The sequence below is a fragment of the Adiantum capillus-veneris genome, chromosome 26, assembly GCF_014529385.1.
Source record: "Adiantum capillus-veneris isolate H3 chromosome 26, ASM1452938v2, whole genome shotgun sequence".
Lineage (NCBI taxonomy): Eukaryota > Viridiplantae > Streptophyta > Polypodiopsida > Polypodiales > Pteridaceae > Adiantum > Adiantum capillus-veneris.
Genome location: NC_140956.1, coordinates 45,782,387 through 45,798,172, shown reverse-complemented (window position 1 = coordinate 45,798,172; position 15,786 = coordinate 45,782,387). Strand labels below are relative to the sequence as shown.

The 15,786-nt window shown below is 44.6% G+C and overlaps 1 protein-coding gene across 3 annotated transcripts in view; it reads right to left on the bottom strand.

The window, feature by feature from the left end:
* Positions 1-4,800: 4,800 nt before the first annotated feature.
* LOC147423362 (dyggve-melchior-clausen syndrome protein) overlaps positions 4,801-15,786 on the bottom strand; it is a 44,512-nt gene continuing 33,526 nt past the window's right edge. Inside the window, exons 13-19 of one of the 3 annotated variants that reach the window (XR_015186635.1) lie at positions 6,146-6,238; positions 5,974-6,063; positions 5,769-5,888; positions 5,596-5,687; positions 5,432-5,489; positions 5,191-5,352; positions 4,801-5,094 (exon numbers count right to left, since the gene is read on the bottom strand). Coding sequence is in view for 1 of the 3 variants with exons in the window: in XM_086501892.1 (XP_086358018.1) it covers positions 5,284-5,352; positions 5,432-5,489; positions 5,596-5,687; positions 5,769-5,888; positions 5,974-6,063; positions 6,146-6,238 (522 nt within the window). In the remaining 2 variants the exon portion in view is untranslated. Of the gene's footprint in view, positions 5,353-5,431; positions 5,490-5,595; positions 5,688-5,768; positions 5,889-5,973; positions 6,064-6,145; positions 6,239-15,786 lie in introns of all 3 variants that reach the window. The other 2 variants (XR_015186634.1, XM_086501892.1) reach the window with 2 other exon arrangements.

Below are 15,786 nucleotides of genomic sequence, written 5' to 3'. Positions count from 1 at the left end.
TTTTTCGGTACTTACAATTGTGAGTGATATATGGGATACATCGGCTAAAAGGGGGCCACCCCGACAAAGTATGCACCATACTCAAAAAAGTAACCCAACATCAAACACAACACAAGTCCGGATGAACATGGATCCACCCTCGAGAAAACAAGATACCTCAACGGTTGCCACTATAGCCGCACCTACCATCACCAAGCATGTCAGCACCCATTCAGGACCCAAAAGAAACAACTCTGCAGGTCGCATCAAGAGGGGAGCCCACTAGCTTTATCACAGCCACTCAGGAGCCTCCACCAAAAGAAAACCAGTCATCCCAGACCAACACCGTCACCATCAAACAGTCCCGGGCTTGAGGGGAGCCCACCCCACCTCTGCACGACTTTGGTGCCATCGTGCACAACAGCCCCTGCCATGAGCTCCTGACCACGCCACAGTCCATAGGCAAAGCATAGATCATCGATTCCCCTTGCCAGAAAGGGAGGGAGTGGTGACCACCTCCCTGAGCCCAAAAGTCGGCGGGGTCGGGCAAGGCTGTTGCTGGAAAAAGAGGGAGGACAGCAAGACGTCCCCCACCCCCACATCGTAGCACCATATTCCGCAAGAAGCAACAACTCACTTTGCTAGTCGAAGTGCAGCACAGAGCCCGCCCGGAGCCTCTTGCTTATGCGTTATGCACTGCCTGCTCAACCCAAAACAAGGGAGCTTTTTTACCATAACTATCTCTTAAAGGAAGTGGTAATAGACTTCTTGTTGCTCCAAAGAATTTTCAATCTTGATCAAAATCATAAAATTATTGTGAGATTGTGTGTCTAAAATACTATTAACCTAGTTTGCATCAAATTAACATCCAATGCATAAAGTGCAGCATAATTCATAGAATCTCTCAAGTAACTCAACATGTTTTGCGTCACATAATCTTTAAGTTGTGTGTGGAGTTTGTATAGTGGTGGTGTTTAAAACTACCTCTAAGGATATGATCTCCTCATTGAACCATAGTTTCATTATCAATCGAGCATTCTATGACATGTTCCTCCTCTCTTGACTATGCATCATCTCCTTACAATGGAGACAATTTCACGTCTAGGCTGCTGGTATCATCCTTGACAATGTTACCACCTATACCATTGGTTTGGCTTTTGCTTTCATTTTGACCATACCTTGTACTCAAAATGATGACCTTTTAGAATGTTAATGGGCTTTGTAAAGGATCATTTAGGCATTAGGAACATTTTGGGAGAATTTATCGTACTTTTATAAGGCTAGCAAACTTTGGTTGGTTATGTTTCTTTTGCTCATTGAAAAGTTGTTTTGCAATTGTAGCATTCTAAAGGGCACCGTGGTTTTGGTTCTAGAGTTCAAACGCACTCTAAAATGTCTTGCTATTCTTCAAAATTATCATAGATATCTACAGTTTTTGGAATTTGTTGGGAGACAAAAGGGAAGAATAGGTACTTCAACAATTTCAATTTTCTCACACACATACCTATCAACCTCTCACCATCTCTCCCAAAACCCAAGTACACACACCTAGACTAGGACACCATACACGCACACGCACATAGTATAGAGTACACAACATAGCATAGCATAGCATAAAAGAGGAGAGAAAGAAATCTTGCAAATCAATGGCTTAAAGATTGTAGCCCCAAACTCCACGGCACTTTTTGTGGAGTTTGGTATTTAATAAGAGTTTGGTATTTAATATTTGTTATTGCTTATTGGTGCTAAAACTTGAAGACCCCTCTTTACACTTAGTTTCACTTAGTCTTTGAGTGGGGGCTACCGCTTATTGCCTGACCCTCTTTAGGGTGAGTTCTCACTAATTATTTACAAGCAAGCCATAGTGGCTTATTAGCAAAAGTAAACTATAACACTATGTAAATGAAAATAGTCAGGAATAATTTATTGCTGACGCTTTCTCTTCAACTCCCAGAGTTCCAATCTACACAGCATCAACTCGCTATTAGTAAAAATAGAAATACAACACAATAATTAACCATTACATGTCAGCTATCCCAATTATAGTTAACCACATACTACAGGATGGTTCTCAATCTCATAACATTCCTCCCTCCAAGGATAGAAACTGTCCTCAGTTTCTCTGGAGAAGATCTAGGAAGTTTTGAAGAAAAAATAGGCATCTATTTAGTATCTTCTCTAGGGTGGCCTTTGAAAGTCAAAAGATAACAATTATAAAACATGTCAATGCGTGTAGTGGTGGGCTTGTAATCAACTCTTTGGTCAAGGATGAGTTGATCTTCTTGATCTACAAGTGTAGGTGGTTCCTCATGTATATGATATGTAGATAGGGGTCCTCAAGAGGATCGTAACAAACTAATGTAAAATGCAATATTATGGATGTGCCAATGTGAAGGTGATTCTAAGCGAAATGAAACATCACTTATCACAACAAAAAAATTGAATGGACCATAAAAACAAGGAGCAAGCTTAACAAAAACATTTCTATCAACACTTTTAATTCTTCTCTTTTCAAATCGAAGCATGACAAAATCTATTTCCTTAAATTCATGTGCTTTACGGTGCTTATTAGCATGCTTAGTGTACAGTTCTTGTGAATGCTTAATAGCAAAGTGAACACTTTCATATATGTCATAAAAATTTGCAGTGGAAGTATCAGCAATAGGCACAATGTTAGAAATTTTGAAGCAGGAGTAAGAAGAGAGTGACCATACACAATCTCAAATAAATACTTACCTGTAGCAGAGTGAGTGGTTTTGTTATAATATGCAGGTAATCATCCCATTTCTAACAAGATGAAACATACTTCTTAACATTACTTAGCAAGCCAATAAAAATCACGATGATAAATTCTGAAAAGTAGCAACAAAACCTCGTGTCTAGAATAAGGTGGTTTATGCAATTCTTCATTAAGTAAAACACGCAGTGGTTTTGTGACACACAATTTCTATTTGAAGTAAAGGAAATATTCTTGTATGATGTATACAAGAAATGTGTGTGCTGAATTTTCAAGCATATGCAACCAAGTGGTTTTAAATTCATCATCTTATGCATAAGTATCAATCATCTTATGCATAAGTATCAGGCCTAGAATCCAATGAAGTACTTGTAATAATAGATAGATTATTAAAGCAAGGTCTTCAACTCAAAGCATCAGCCAAAACGTTTTCTTTACCAAGTTGGTACTGAATGTTGGGCTAAAAACTTTAAATATAAAGCAAGCCACTTGATATGCCTATCATCTATTAGGACTTGAGATAATAAGTATTCAATACTTTAATGATCTGTTTTAATTATCAAGTCAGCACCCATTAGATAGTATTTCCCAAGTTTTAAAGAATGCACTATAACATTCAATTCTTTATCATATGTATTGAACTTGAGTTGAGATGTTTTAATTTTACAACATTCAAATGCAAGTGGGTGGTTCTCTTGCATAAGAAATGCATTGATACCTTTTCCACTGGCATCAGTGACTACAACAAAGAATAGTCGATCAAAATTAGGCATTGTAACACAGGTACATTAGTCAAAGCATTCTTGAGCTTTCTTGTAAGTGATTCCATGCATATGGGATGTTTCTGGCTCCCTCAAGTTGAAAGGCTAGTTTTCTATGCTCTTTGTACATGCTGCTTGCATGCACCAAATGCCCTCTCTACAACATTTCCTCTGTGTTTAGAGCACGAACCTAATCTTCTACATGATGACATCAATGGCACCATTCGGTTCCAGTGAATTCAATAGTCTAGATGCTCTTGCAACCACAGTGTGAAGCATTTGTTATTTCAAGCCTAGTTGATACACATTGCTCCTACAAAGAATAAGCTTTGGCATTTACACTCAATGTATGTGCCTTCTAAAATGGTTGAGTGTTTAATTTTCTCTCAATTACAATCTACAAGCAAAGTTTGCTAGCGAACAGTTTGGTGGGTTTTACTTACATTCCTTAGTCACTCACTTATCTGATGTAATATTGATTAACAAAATCCCTTTGGCTATTGTGAGTTCTTTGGTATCATGTTCATTGGCCAGCGGGCGGGGCGGGGGGGCATCGGATTGAAACTCAAATTTGCAGAAAAGAAAGATTTTTCATCTACCATCTAAATTCGGAGGCTTTGTTGTGGCTAGCCATTCATGAGAAGCAAAATGACACCAAAAACAAATTACTAATTGCAAGGCAGTAAAATCAGGATTACAACACAAAAAACATTGATTAGTCCTGATTTAATCCTCATCCTGTTTTCACTACATGGTTTCATGCCTGGAGTAATCATAGTGTCTTCTTATGAAGGGCAGTGCCATTGTACCCCCCCTTATTTTGTTTTTCGGCTACGTCCTTATGATTCATCATTGCATGTTTTCTAGGTTCTCTTTGGTCTGCTACTAAATGTCAATGGGGCCCTCTACTCGGTTCATCAGATGCTTTTGTTCTATATTGCTCGTTCAATTTTCCTCTTGGGGGTCGGTGGAGTGGCCTCTCTTCCAAGCTTTTCAAGTATTAGAAATCAGCTACTTTTCATTCTTTCCATTAGACAGAGAGGAAAGAGAGAGAGAGGGGGGGGGGGGGGGGGGGGGGGGGGGGGGTTTTTTCTCTCTCCCTGGCTTTTCACTAGAGATCAGCTAGTTTTCACTTTTTTGAAATGTGTGTGTGGGCACACGCGTGTGCGTGCATGCATGTGTGCACCCGCGTGTGTGTGTGTGTGAGAGAGAGAGAGAGAGAGAGAGAGAGAGAGAGAGCACTTACTATTAAAAAAATGTGAGAGAGAGAGAGAGATGATTCAGTGAAACTGATAAAGAACAATGGCACCTGCGGACAGTAAAGAGATAAAAGAAGGAACTTTTTGCATTTGCTGTACTAGTGTCCTCATACAAGCACCAGCCTGTGGTGTGCAGGTAAGCTCAAACATTACCAAATTCCCTGTACAAATACGCGAGGTGGCAACTGCTGATTGATTAGTTTTCACCGGAAGACTAGCACTGAAGCAAAACCTCAGGGCAGCTGAAAGAGCACAGGACCTTGCTTTCATGGCCTAAAGTCCTTTGCCAGGTCATTTCATACATCAGCCAAGCTCTCCCCAGGCACCAAGAGAAACCTCTGCTTCATTAAGCCCTTCACTGTTGTATACGACAAACTGTAAGCAAGTTCTGCCCAGGTAATATGATGTACCTCAGCTTCATCACATACTTCAAATGCATGACATCAATAGCTACCTCGTACCCGTTTGTCTCCATCAATTGTGCTCCATCTATAACTCTTCCCTGCATCATTTTCCTCAATCTATATACATCGAACATTGCAGCATTTTACACCTCCACGGCAGGAGTAGCTGACACCTCTAAAGCCTTGTCTGAAAAGCTCTCCAGTCTCTCAAGCTGAAAAAGATACGTACAATGTGAGAGATTTCAGGGTAGACCCTAAAGCCTAAACCCTAAAACAATGAAGAGGTCAAACCTCAGGGGCTGTTATGCTCGAGAAAAGCGTAATAGTGTCAAGATTCCAAGAAATGCCACTGCAAGTACACACAGAACAACGCAGACAACTTTACGTCAAGGGAACTCTTAAGAGGCCGTTTTTCTCTCAAGCTCCTATTCACTCACGCTTGCATCACCCGTTACCTGTTAAACACGACCAATTGCCACACATATGGGACAAAAAACTCCTCAGGATGAAGTTCTTCCTCATAGGTAAACCTGAGCTGTGTAAACATCTGCTACAAAAGAAGTATGTTAGATCTCACGATTATCGCCGATATATACCAGCTCATACAAAAGCTACAAAACATTCATACCTTCATGCCTTCCCCACGCCAAGACCTTGTATTGGCTATGACAACCTGCAGCACCTTCTCAACTGACCATTCTTCATCACTGCTATTGGCATCCATGCGGGAATTGAAGAAGTCCAGAACCTTTTAGAAAAGGGAATAGCGTTTACAATGTTGGTGATATAATGGCAGGGACTGAGGCACAACAAGAATTATCTTAGAGAATTACAGTATATAGGTTCTCAATCAGCTCGTAGAATCGGGGATGATTTCGAAAAGGTTGGAAGAGTTCTTGCTGATGCAAGAGTGCATAGACCACCTGGTAATGATGTAAAAGATCACACCTTTTTCAGTTGTTTCTATCAAATGCTGAAAGTGTCACAAAACTATTAGATCATCACCTCCGGGTTACGTGGCAAGGCATACGTCAAGATTGCATTGATAATTTCCAACACTATCCTCAAAAAGTCCGTATACACATGAAGATCGGTTGGCTGCAAAAGTTCTCTCTCTCTCTCTCTCTCTCTCTCTCTCTCTCTCTCTCTCTCTCTCTCTCTCTCTCTCTCTCTCTCTCTCTCTCTCTCTCTCTCTCTCTCTCTCTCTCTCTCTGTGAGCTAGTGCAATACGGGCGCAGCAGCTAGCGCAATACGGGCACAGCGGGGCACAGTACAGCGCAGCAGAGCTGACACTGTTAGGGTTCGCGGCAGCAGCAGGAGCCGAGACAGGTGGGGAGCGCGTCAGCGCAGGCTCTCTCTCTCTCTCTCTCTCTCTCTCTCTCTCTCTCTCTCTCTCTCTCTCTCTCTCTCTCTCTCTCTCTCTCTCTCTCTCTCTCTCTCTCTCTACGCGCGGGGACATGCTACGCTAAGGTTCGACTACTTACACTTGCTACGCGCTGGGACATGCTACGCTAAGGTTCCCTGCGCGCTAAGGTTCCATGCGCGCTGACCCCTGCAGCCCCGCCCCTTGCGCGCTGCAGTCCCCCTTGCTCGCACCCGGTCTTGCCCGCCAAGCAGCCCCGCCCCTGCTCGCTGCCCCCTGCAGCCCCGCCCCTTTCGAACTCAACACCCGCGCCACCTCCGCCTCTGCGCGCTGCCCCCTTCAGCCCCGCCCCTGCACGCAGCATCCCCCTGCTCCCTGCTGTTGCACCCGTTCGCGAAGCTGCCCCCTGCATAAAAGCTGGCCAGCAGCAGCTGGTGGTCAGTAACGCAGGCGAAAACAATGCCGACGGAGACATCATACGCGTAGACATCGGCAAGAGAGCACGAGCGGCATCAGCATACGGGTAGGCGGCAACAACATTCACACACGTAGCAAGGGTCGCCACATTTGTGGCTCGGGTTCGATGGATCCGCCTACCGAAGGGGAAGGGCCGGGTGAAGATAGCTACACCACCCCAAAAAAAACAACAGCTACATTTAAACGGAGAAACAGAGATACTGTACTATCACCAGGATCCTTACGAGTTGGGAAAACCTCCAGGATCCATGATGAGCTAATGATGGAGAAGGTCCAGGTGATGCTCAAATCAGAGCTAAACTATATGAGGGATGACATCAGGAAGGAAATGCACGCGAGCGCTGAGAGCTACAGGAACTCCATGTATGGAGACATGATGAGAGAACTAAGGAGAGAGATCCGGGGGATACAGAATGAGGAAATTCAGATCTTGAAAACTGAATTAAGGAACCTAATCAAGACCAAAGTAAATGTAACAGAATGCGTTATGCAAAAGAAACTCGATGAGGCAGTAGCAAGTTTTGAAGCATGGAGAACAAATATCGAAAAGCACATGGGGGAAAAAGATGCAATAATCGGGGAGCTAAAAGGAGAACTTGCGGCTTGCAAATCTGCAACTAAGGAGAAGGGAGACGACCAACCTTCGGTGCTGAAGGAGCTCGAGGACATGAAGGATCGGATGAAAGCTCTACGGGAAGGAGATGAACAGAAATCGAAAACGGCATCTTCATGGGCGGAACATCTTTTTAGGACACAAGAAAAGGTTGATGAAGCAGAGAAATGGATTGAGGATGCGAAGAAAAGGAAGGCCCAGATGCCCGAGACCACACCTACCTCCACCATTATTAATATGACCATTGAGGAAGAGCAGAAAAGGAAGAATCGGGCTTTGCATGTGCGGGTCACAGGAGTCAAAGACAAAGAGAATGTAGATGAAGAAGTGAAGGAACTGCTACAATGCATGGGCATCACAGAGCCCACTCACACAAGTGCATGGAGAGTGGGCAAGAAAGCAATCGATGAGAAGGGAAACGTAAAGGATAGGGCACTTATTCTCCGCGTCCCGAATATAGAAATAAGGAAAGAATTTCTAAAGAAGAGGCCAACTCTTAAGAAAACCGGTATTTTCTTGGGAGATGACCTTACATTGGCACAAGTGGCACACATGCAAGAGTTGATGCCAGAGATCAGGGCAGCAAGAGAAAAGGGGAAAATCGCCTTTTATAGAGGAGGGAAAGTAGTGGTTCTGGAAAAGCGCTCATCATGACGGTGCGAGACCTATGGGGCGACGCTCCGGATAGCGGCGTGGAATTGTAATGGATCATATAGGCTAGATGTAGGTGCCTTTGAAGACAGCTTTAGGGACAGAGACATAGTTTTCTACTCAAAGACGCACCAGATACCGGGACAGTTTATGCCACATGTGAAGGGTTATTTATGGGAAACAACTGGTCGACCAGACGAGATCTCTACGGGGTAGCCGCGGTTCAGGAGGAGTAGCAGTCTTATTTAAAGAGGAGCTGAAGCCACTACTACAGATTATCAAGAAAGATGAGCAAGCAAGGTATATGTGGGTGAGAATGAGAGCCGAGACAGGTAGATTTCTATATATCGCTATATGCTACTTCCCTCCAAGTACATCAGTCTACTCCTCACCTAAAGGACAGTCCCCTTTCTCCATATTGAATAATGACATATGGGAGTTCTCTAGAGATGGAGACATCGTTCTCTTAGGATATTTTAATGCCAAAACGGCCAACTCTCAAGCAATATTCTATGATACTTCTGAGGAAATGCTCAGAGAAGTGGATTTATCACAGAGGGGGCTTACTAGAACCTCACAGGATAAAGAACACACTGAATATGGGAGACATCTCATGGAGATGGCAACTATACATGGTTTGGCCATACTTAATGGTCTAAAGAATTTCCCTTTATCTGGGGGATTCACATGCTTCCCGCACAGGCATGGGGCCAGTACAATGGATTATGTCATGACTTCACCAAGCTTTATTTCTAGTATCGAGGACTTTAAGGTGGGACCCAGACCGGTTGGGATTGCAGTGGATCATGCTCTCTTGACCTTATCAATCTTCTTCCAATACAATGCCTCTCAAGTACAAAAGAAGAAGACACACACAAGATATACTTTCACGCCAGAGACTGATTCAGTCTATGTGGAAAAGATCTATGATAGGATGTGGGCAGCCGAGCCAGTATATACTATAGAGGAGATTACTTCTCAGTTAACAGAGATACTACATGGAGCACCACAAGAGGCATACCCACATACTCAACCTGATCAGAAGAGAGGATCTGGGAACATGCCTCAAAACAGTTGGTATGACGAGGAATGCAGAGAGACGAGAACCCAGGTCCAAAAAGAGCTGGCACTTGGAATCATCACATATAAGCAATCTCGGATTGCTCTTCGGCGTATAGTACGTCGCAAGAAAAGGGCATTTTTAGCCAAACTGGAGAAGGATTTATATCAGCTCCTCTTGAGTCAGGACTCACATGAGGCCTGGCGTTTATTTCACGAGCACTCACCGCCTCCGACGATTACTTGTCCTGAGATTTGGGGTCAATATGTAACATCATTATATATGGTATCTGGACAGCCTCCATTACCAGATCCGCTAGAGCCATGCCTTGCTACTAGTACTTTCTTTACTAGGGAAATGGTGAAAAAATCCATTGATAAGATGAAGACAAGAAGAGCATATGATCATAATGGTTTAGTAGCAGAACATCTGATCCATGCCAGGGATCTACTTTCAGAAGTCCTTGCTCGTTTGTTTAATCGGGTCATGTGTGAAGGATAACTTGAATCTTGGAAATTATCTACTATCCTACCTATTTTCAAGTCAGAAGATCCTATGATACCCGGGAACTACCACACCATTATGGTAGGTCACACATTAACCCGACTGTATGCATCCATTCTTGAACAAAAACTAAGTAGATGGGCAGAGAATGAGGGCATACGGCAACAGAACAAGCTGGATTCAGGAGGTATTATTCCACTTTAGATCATATTCTTACACTCAGAGCCATTATTGAGGAAGGAAGAGAAAACGGGAGAAGGATGTATTGTTGCTTTGTGGATTTTCGGAAAGCTTTTGATAGAGTACCAAGGGCCAGATTGATGCGCAAGATGCAAGAGTTAGGGGTCCCCAAAGAGATTATTTGGGGGATCATGGCCTTATACAGGTCAGTAACTGGTTATGTACGTACTCCAGAAGGGGATTCCGACATTGTTCATTCCACCGTTGGAGTAAAGCAGGGATGCCCACTGTCCCCTACTTTATTTGGAATGTACATAGATGAGGTATCAGATTACATTGATAGAGAGGGTGACAGAGGTGCTCAACTTGCAGGGTCATGGATCCCTTTGTTGTTGTATGCAGATGATATTGTATTGATAGCAGAATCACCAGATGCAATGCAGAGGCAACTAGATGCATTACATAAATTTGCAAAGGACAGTGGACTGTCGATAAACTTAAGTAAAACCAAAGTTATGGTGTTTAACACCACACCGCAGTGGTTTAGGAGATCGGCACCTACATTTGCATATGGCCAGGATACAGTAGAGTACACTGATGCATACACATACCTTGGTGTGGTATTTGCAGGACCGAAGTTTACTCTTAATAAAGCGGCGGATGCTAGACTGTCCAGAGCCTCTGCGGCCTTGGGAGGGTTGGAGAGGATGTCTTCACAACTGCAGTTTCAGGAACCACGAACAAAACTTTGGCTCTTTGATATTGTGGTGGCTTCGGCTATGCTTTATGGGGTCCAGATTTGGGGACCATCTGTGGATTAGGATAATTGGAAGTCAATGGAGAGACCTTTGGTATCTATGATTTCCCGAATGATTAGAGCCAAGGCCTCCGTACCACACGCGATTACCCGAGCGGAAGTAGCTGCCCCTCCGATAGAAATTGAAGCCCTTACCAGATCAGTGTCCTTTATACATGGTTTGTGGGATACAAATAATTGCCGATATACTAGACTGGCCCTTGAATCTTCTCGACAATTAGCAATGAAAGGGGATACATCATGCTGGTATGCGCAACTGTCCTCGTGGTTTCAGAGACACGGGTTCAGTATGGAAAGATTACCCCCCTTCCAATACTCTCTTGCGGCTCCATCACTGGCAATTACACGAACGGAGATTAATAAAATCATCCGTCAAGATCTTATACAGTTGGATACTAAGAGGACATGGGTAGACCCTACACAAGAATTGGGCACGAAGATGGCCGACTACAAAGAAAACTTCCGACAGCTATCTGAAGATGGATTTGTGATTCGCCCGAGTTACATGGATACCCACCTGTCTCATGGTTTGAGATGTGCTATTGGTTAGATTCGTACATCCTCACATCAGCTGGAAATTGAATTTGGCAGATTCAGGGGAATCCCACCTGAGCAAAATTTGCAAGTTATGCGGAATGGAGCCGGAGACAGAATTACACTACATATGCCATTGCACCGTATACTATGAGATACGTGGGCGTTTCCACTGCCTATTTAAAGAAGGCTTTGGACCTCTAGATAGAGTCATGCAATACCAAGATCAAAGATACTTAGGCTTGTACCTACTGGAACTACATCGACACAGGGATAATCTAATGAGAAGACAAAGAGCACTACAGCCTCAGAGGCAAATCACAGATTTCTTTGGATCGAGAGAACCAGGAGTGGAAGGAGAAGCAAGAGGCCAGCAGCCAGCACAAAGCAGTACCCACATTCATACCAAAGGCACCCTCATTGACTGGGCGATTGAGCTTAGGAAATCGAGACGACCACGACCGAGATGCAGAAGCACACTTCACCGGAGGAGACTACAGCAAAGGATTAGAAGCATTCTAACCAGACACCCAGAATGCTCCTAAGAAGTTTATTTAATACTTTGTATTTAGTTTTTCACATTTATTTACATTTACTTTCACACTTTCACACTTTTCACACTTAGTACTTTAAAACTAAGGTACCCAGACATTGTAACAGATTCACCACTTCTGTATCAGTTTGGTCCCATAGGTCATTCTGGCCTTTTGAAGACGTAAATATAACATTTCATTTCTCTCTCTCTCTCTCTCTCTCTCTCTCTCTCTCTCTCTCTCTCTCTCTCTCTCTCTCTCTCTCTCTCTCTCTCTCTCTCTCTCTCTCTCTCTCTCATGAGAAAGGGAAAGAAACAACATCCACATCTACCATTATTAACTTGACACTAAAAGAGGAGCAAAGAAGACGTGTACGTGCCTTACATGTGAGAAGTTGTGGCCTTAAAGACAAAGATAATGTGGAGGGGGAAGTAAAAGAACTTATGACTATGATGGGGATTAATGAGCTGACGCATACAAGAGCTTCAAGAGTGGGCAATAAGAAAAATGGCAGCAATGGGGAAACCTCGAAAGAAAGGGCACTTATCCTTCGTTTCCCCTCCATGGAAGCGAAGGACTTTCTGAAGAAGAGACCGACTCTTAAGAAGACGGGCATCTTCCTCGGAGATGACCTCTGTCACCAGCGTGTGACTACTATCTATCCTTTTTGTTGATTTCTTTCTTATTATCTATTTACTTTCACTTTTTGGAAACACCCCTCGGGAAATCTAACTGCCCTGCATTGCATAGCTAGTGTGGAACTGTCCAGAGGGAGTCCAGGCCTGAGGGCAAGAGAGCACTAAGGTTGGACAAGGACTATGGTTAGCCAAGTGGGGTCATTGACTAGCCAAAGTGGAATCCTTTGCTACAGAGGCTACATTTCAGTTTTGGGATGTGGCCGCAGTGTACAAAGAGGGTCGGATGACCTAGAAAGATACAATGGCAGCATCTCCTAAAATTTAGGGAACTGCTATTTTGGGACCTGAAAATGTGTTGGCGTCATTACCTCCGGAATGACAAAGGGAACATTTTCTTACTCTGCCGTGAAGTCAACTGGGCAACCGGTTGGGATATTTTTAGGCGGCAACCCCGAAACGGGAAAATGCTTGTAAATGTGCCAAGTGGCACATTCTGGTGCAGTTTCCAATGCAAGAAGGAGTTGGCGCTGAATTTGAAGGGAAGAAGGGCTCATTTGCTGATTTTGTCACAGGTTAAGAGCTATGGAGTGCTTGCTTTCCCTCTTATGCACAGTGCGGTGCCAGGAGTGATGCCCTGCACGCTACGCACTGCCCTCTCTCTCCCCTTTGGCAGTATGTTATGCCCCTCTAGTGGGCTCTTCATTTGACCAATGTACAGTTGTGTGGGTTCATGCGCGATTGCCGAGGCAAGAGCCTCTTGCACAGGTACTGGATTAGCTAGCGGCTAATCCCCCCGCAGGTACAGGTGAATTCGGAGAGGTTTCACGCCAGAAATCTCGTCCGATTCAAAGGGCAAGTAGCCCTACAGGTGCGGGAGCTCGAGGACTTGCTAGGGATGCGACCGGCACGCGGAACGGAGCCCGAAACAGTGAATTACAGCCTGCTGTGTATTTTTGCAGGTTTAGGGTTTTGGCCCTAAACGGACCCTAATACCCCCAGGAGGTTCGGGGACGCAAGGGGACCGCTGTACAGGCGATCTGGCGCATTTTCAGGGCTGAAAACAGAGAATTCAGCGTGCTGCAGATTCTCGCCAGGTTTTGCAAAGTGCCCGTATGCGTCGGGAAAGTCAGTCAATGCGTGGGAATACTGACCGTGAAGGGTTCTAGTACAGTTATGCTGCCGAAATCGGGCTGGAACAGTGGAAATTCAGCCGAGTTTGTGCGGGGCAGCTTGTAGGAACCACAGCGTTTATTCCCTCTTTTGAACAATAAAGAAATACCGAAAGGGGCGCCTAAGTTAGGGGCCAATCTGGTGTCCGTCTACTCATACAGGTGCAATCTAGCAACCTGTATCCCTCTCCCCTTTGTTGTGTCTTGAAAATACAAGTAAAATAGACGACTAATAATGGGTGAAAGCTAAATCAAGGTTTAAAGTAAAGTCTACCGCCCTTTTTGGATCATACAGGCCGGTTACATGGTTCCATCGACGGGATTAAATCACTTTTTCCCATAGAAGTGAGCCTTGGTCAGTTTTGGGCTTGAAGACACAGGGGATCATAGACCAGACACACGGAATTGTAATTATGGCTGACAGACCAGATGATGTGACTGAAGAGGTTTCCTCTTCACAGGGTCAACAGATACATGAAGTGGGTGAGTCCTCAAGACCACCACAGACTGATGATGATATATTCAGGACCCAGTTAGCTACTGCTGTGGCTATGTTCACACAAGTAATGCAGAACCCAAGGTTTTTAGCCGGTTACAACCTCACCCTCTAGCAAATTGCCCATAAGCAAGAGGTAATGCCAGATATTAGAGCGGCAAGAGAAAAGGGAAAGATTGCGTTTTATCGGGACGGAAGAGTGGTGATATTGGAGCAACGCTCCGCATGACGGTGTTAGACTTATGGGACCACACTCAAAGTTTCTACTTGGAACTGTAATGGATCCCTACTCCTTGATGTGGGTGCCTTTGAGGATAGTTTCCCTAAGAGGGACATCATCTTCTACTCTGAGACACAGCAGGCCCCTAGGCAAGTCTATGCCACATGTCAACGGATACAGATGGGAGACAGTCTGCAAATAGGAGACTCGATCAGAACACAAAGGACGAGGCTCGGGAGGAGTGGCAGTTCTATTCAGGTAGGAGTTGCAGCCATTGGTACATACTGCTCACACGGATGAGCAGGCTAGGTACATGATGGTGAGACTGAGGGTAGAGACAGGTAGTTATCTCTACATTGCTATTTGCTACTTTCCTCCAAGTACATCAGTATATGCACCACCTAGATTCCCCCTTTTCTATTTGGATGATGACATATGGGAGTTCTCGCGGGATGGTGACATTATCATCCTGGGGGACTTCAATGCTAGGACTACCCAGCACCAGACAGTTTTTTATGATACTTCATAGGAGATGCTGAGGGAGCTGGATACTACAGAGATGGGCCTATCTAGACTATCACAAGATGTGGAGCATACTGAGTATGTCCGGTACTTGATAGACATGGGGATTGCACATGGCCTGGCCATCTTGAATGGCCTACAGAGATTTCCCGCTACGAGAGGTTTTACACGCTTTTTACACAGACATAGAGCCACCACAGTGGATTATGTCATGGCACAGCTGAGCTTTATCTCTAGTATCCAGGACCTCACAGTTGGATCCAGACTTGTTGGGGTAGCAGTAGATCATGCCCTTGTATCAATGACCATTTGTTTTTCCAGATTAGTGTAGCACACATGCCACGGGTAGCAGCCCCTACTCGCTACACCTTTACGCGGGAGACAGACTCTATCTACATAGACGGGATCTACAGACACCTGTGCACGAGGAGCCCTGGCTACCCCTAGAGGAGCTTACTACTGTACTGACACAGACTCTACATGATGCAGCAGTAGAGGCATACTTACACACCCAGCCTAAGCAGAGACGACGCTCTGGGAGCATGCCCCAGAACAGTTGGTATGATGAGGAGAGCCGCGAGATGAAAGCCAGACTTCAGAGGGAGGTGCTTTTAGGGGACCTCACTCACAGACAAGTCTCAGATTGCCTTCCAACGCCTAGTGCGGCAGAAGAATAGGGCTTTTTTGGCTCAGCTAGAGCAGGATCTATATCAGCTATTCTTGAGTCAGGACTCAGGTGAGGCATGGCGGCTCTTTCATGAGCATTCCCCCCCTCCTGCCATTACTTCTACAGAGGCTTGGGGCCAATATGCATCGGCTCTGTACACAATTCCTGGACAGCCACCTCTCCCTGATCCCCGAGCCATGCC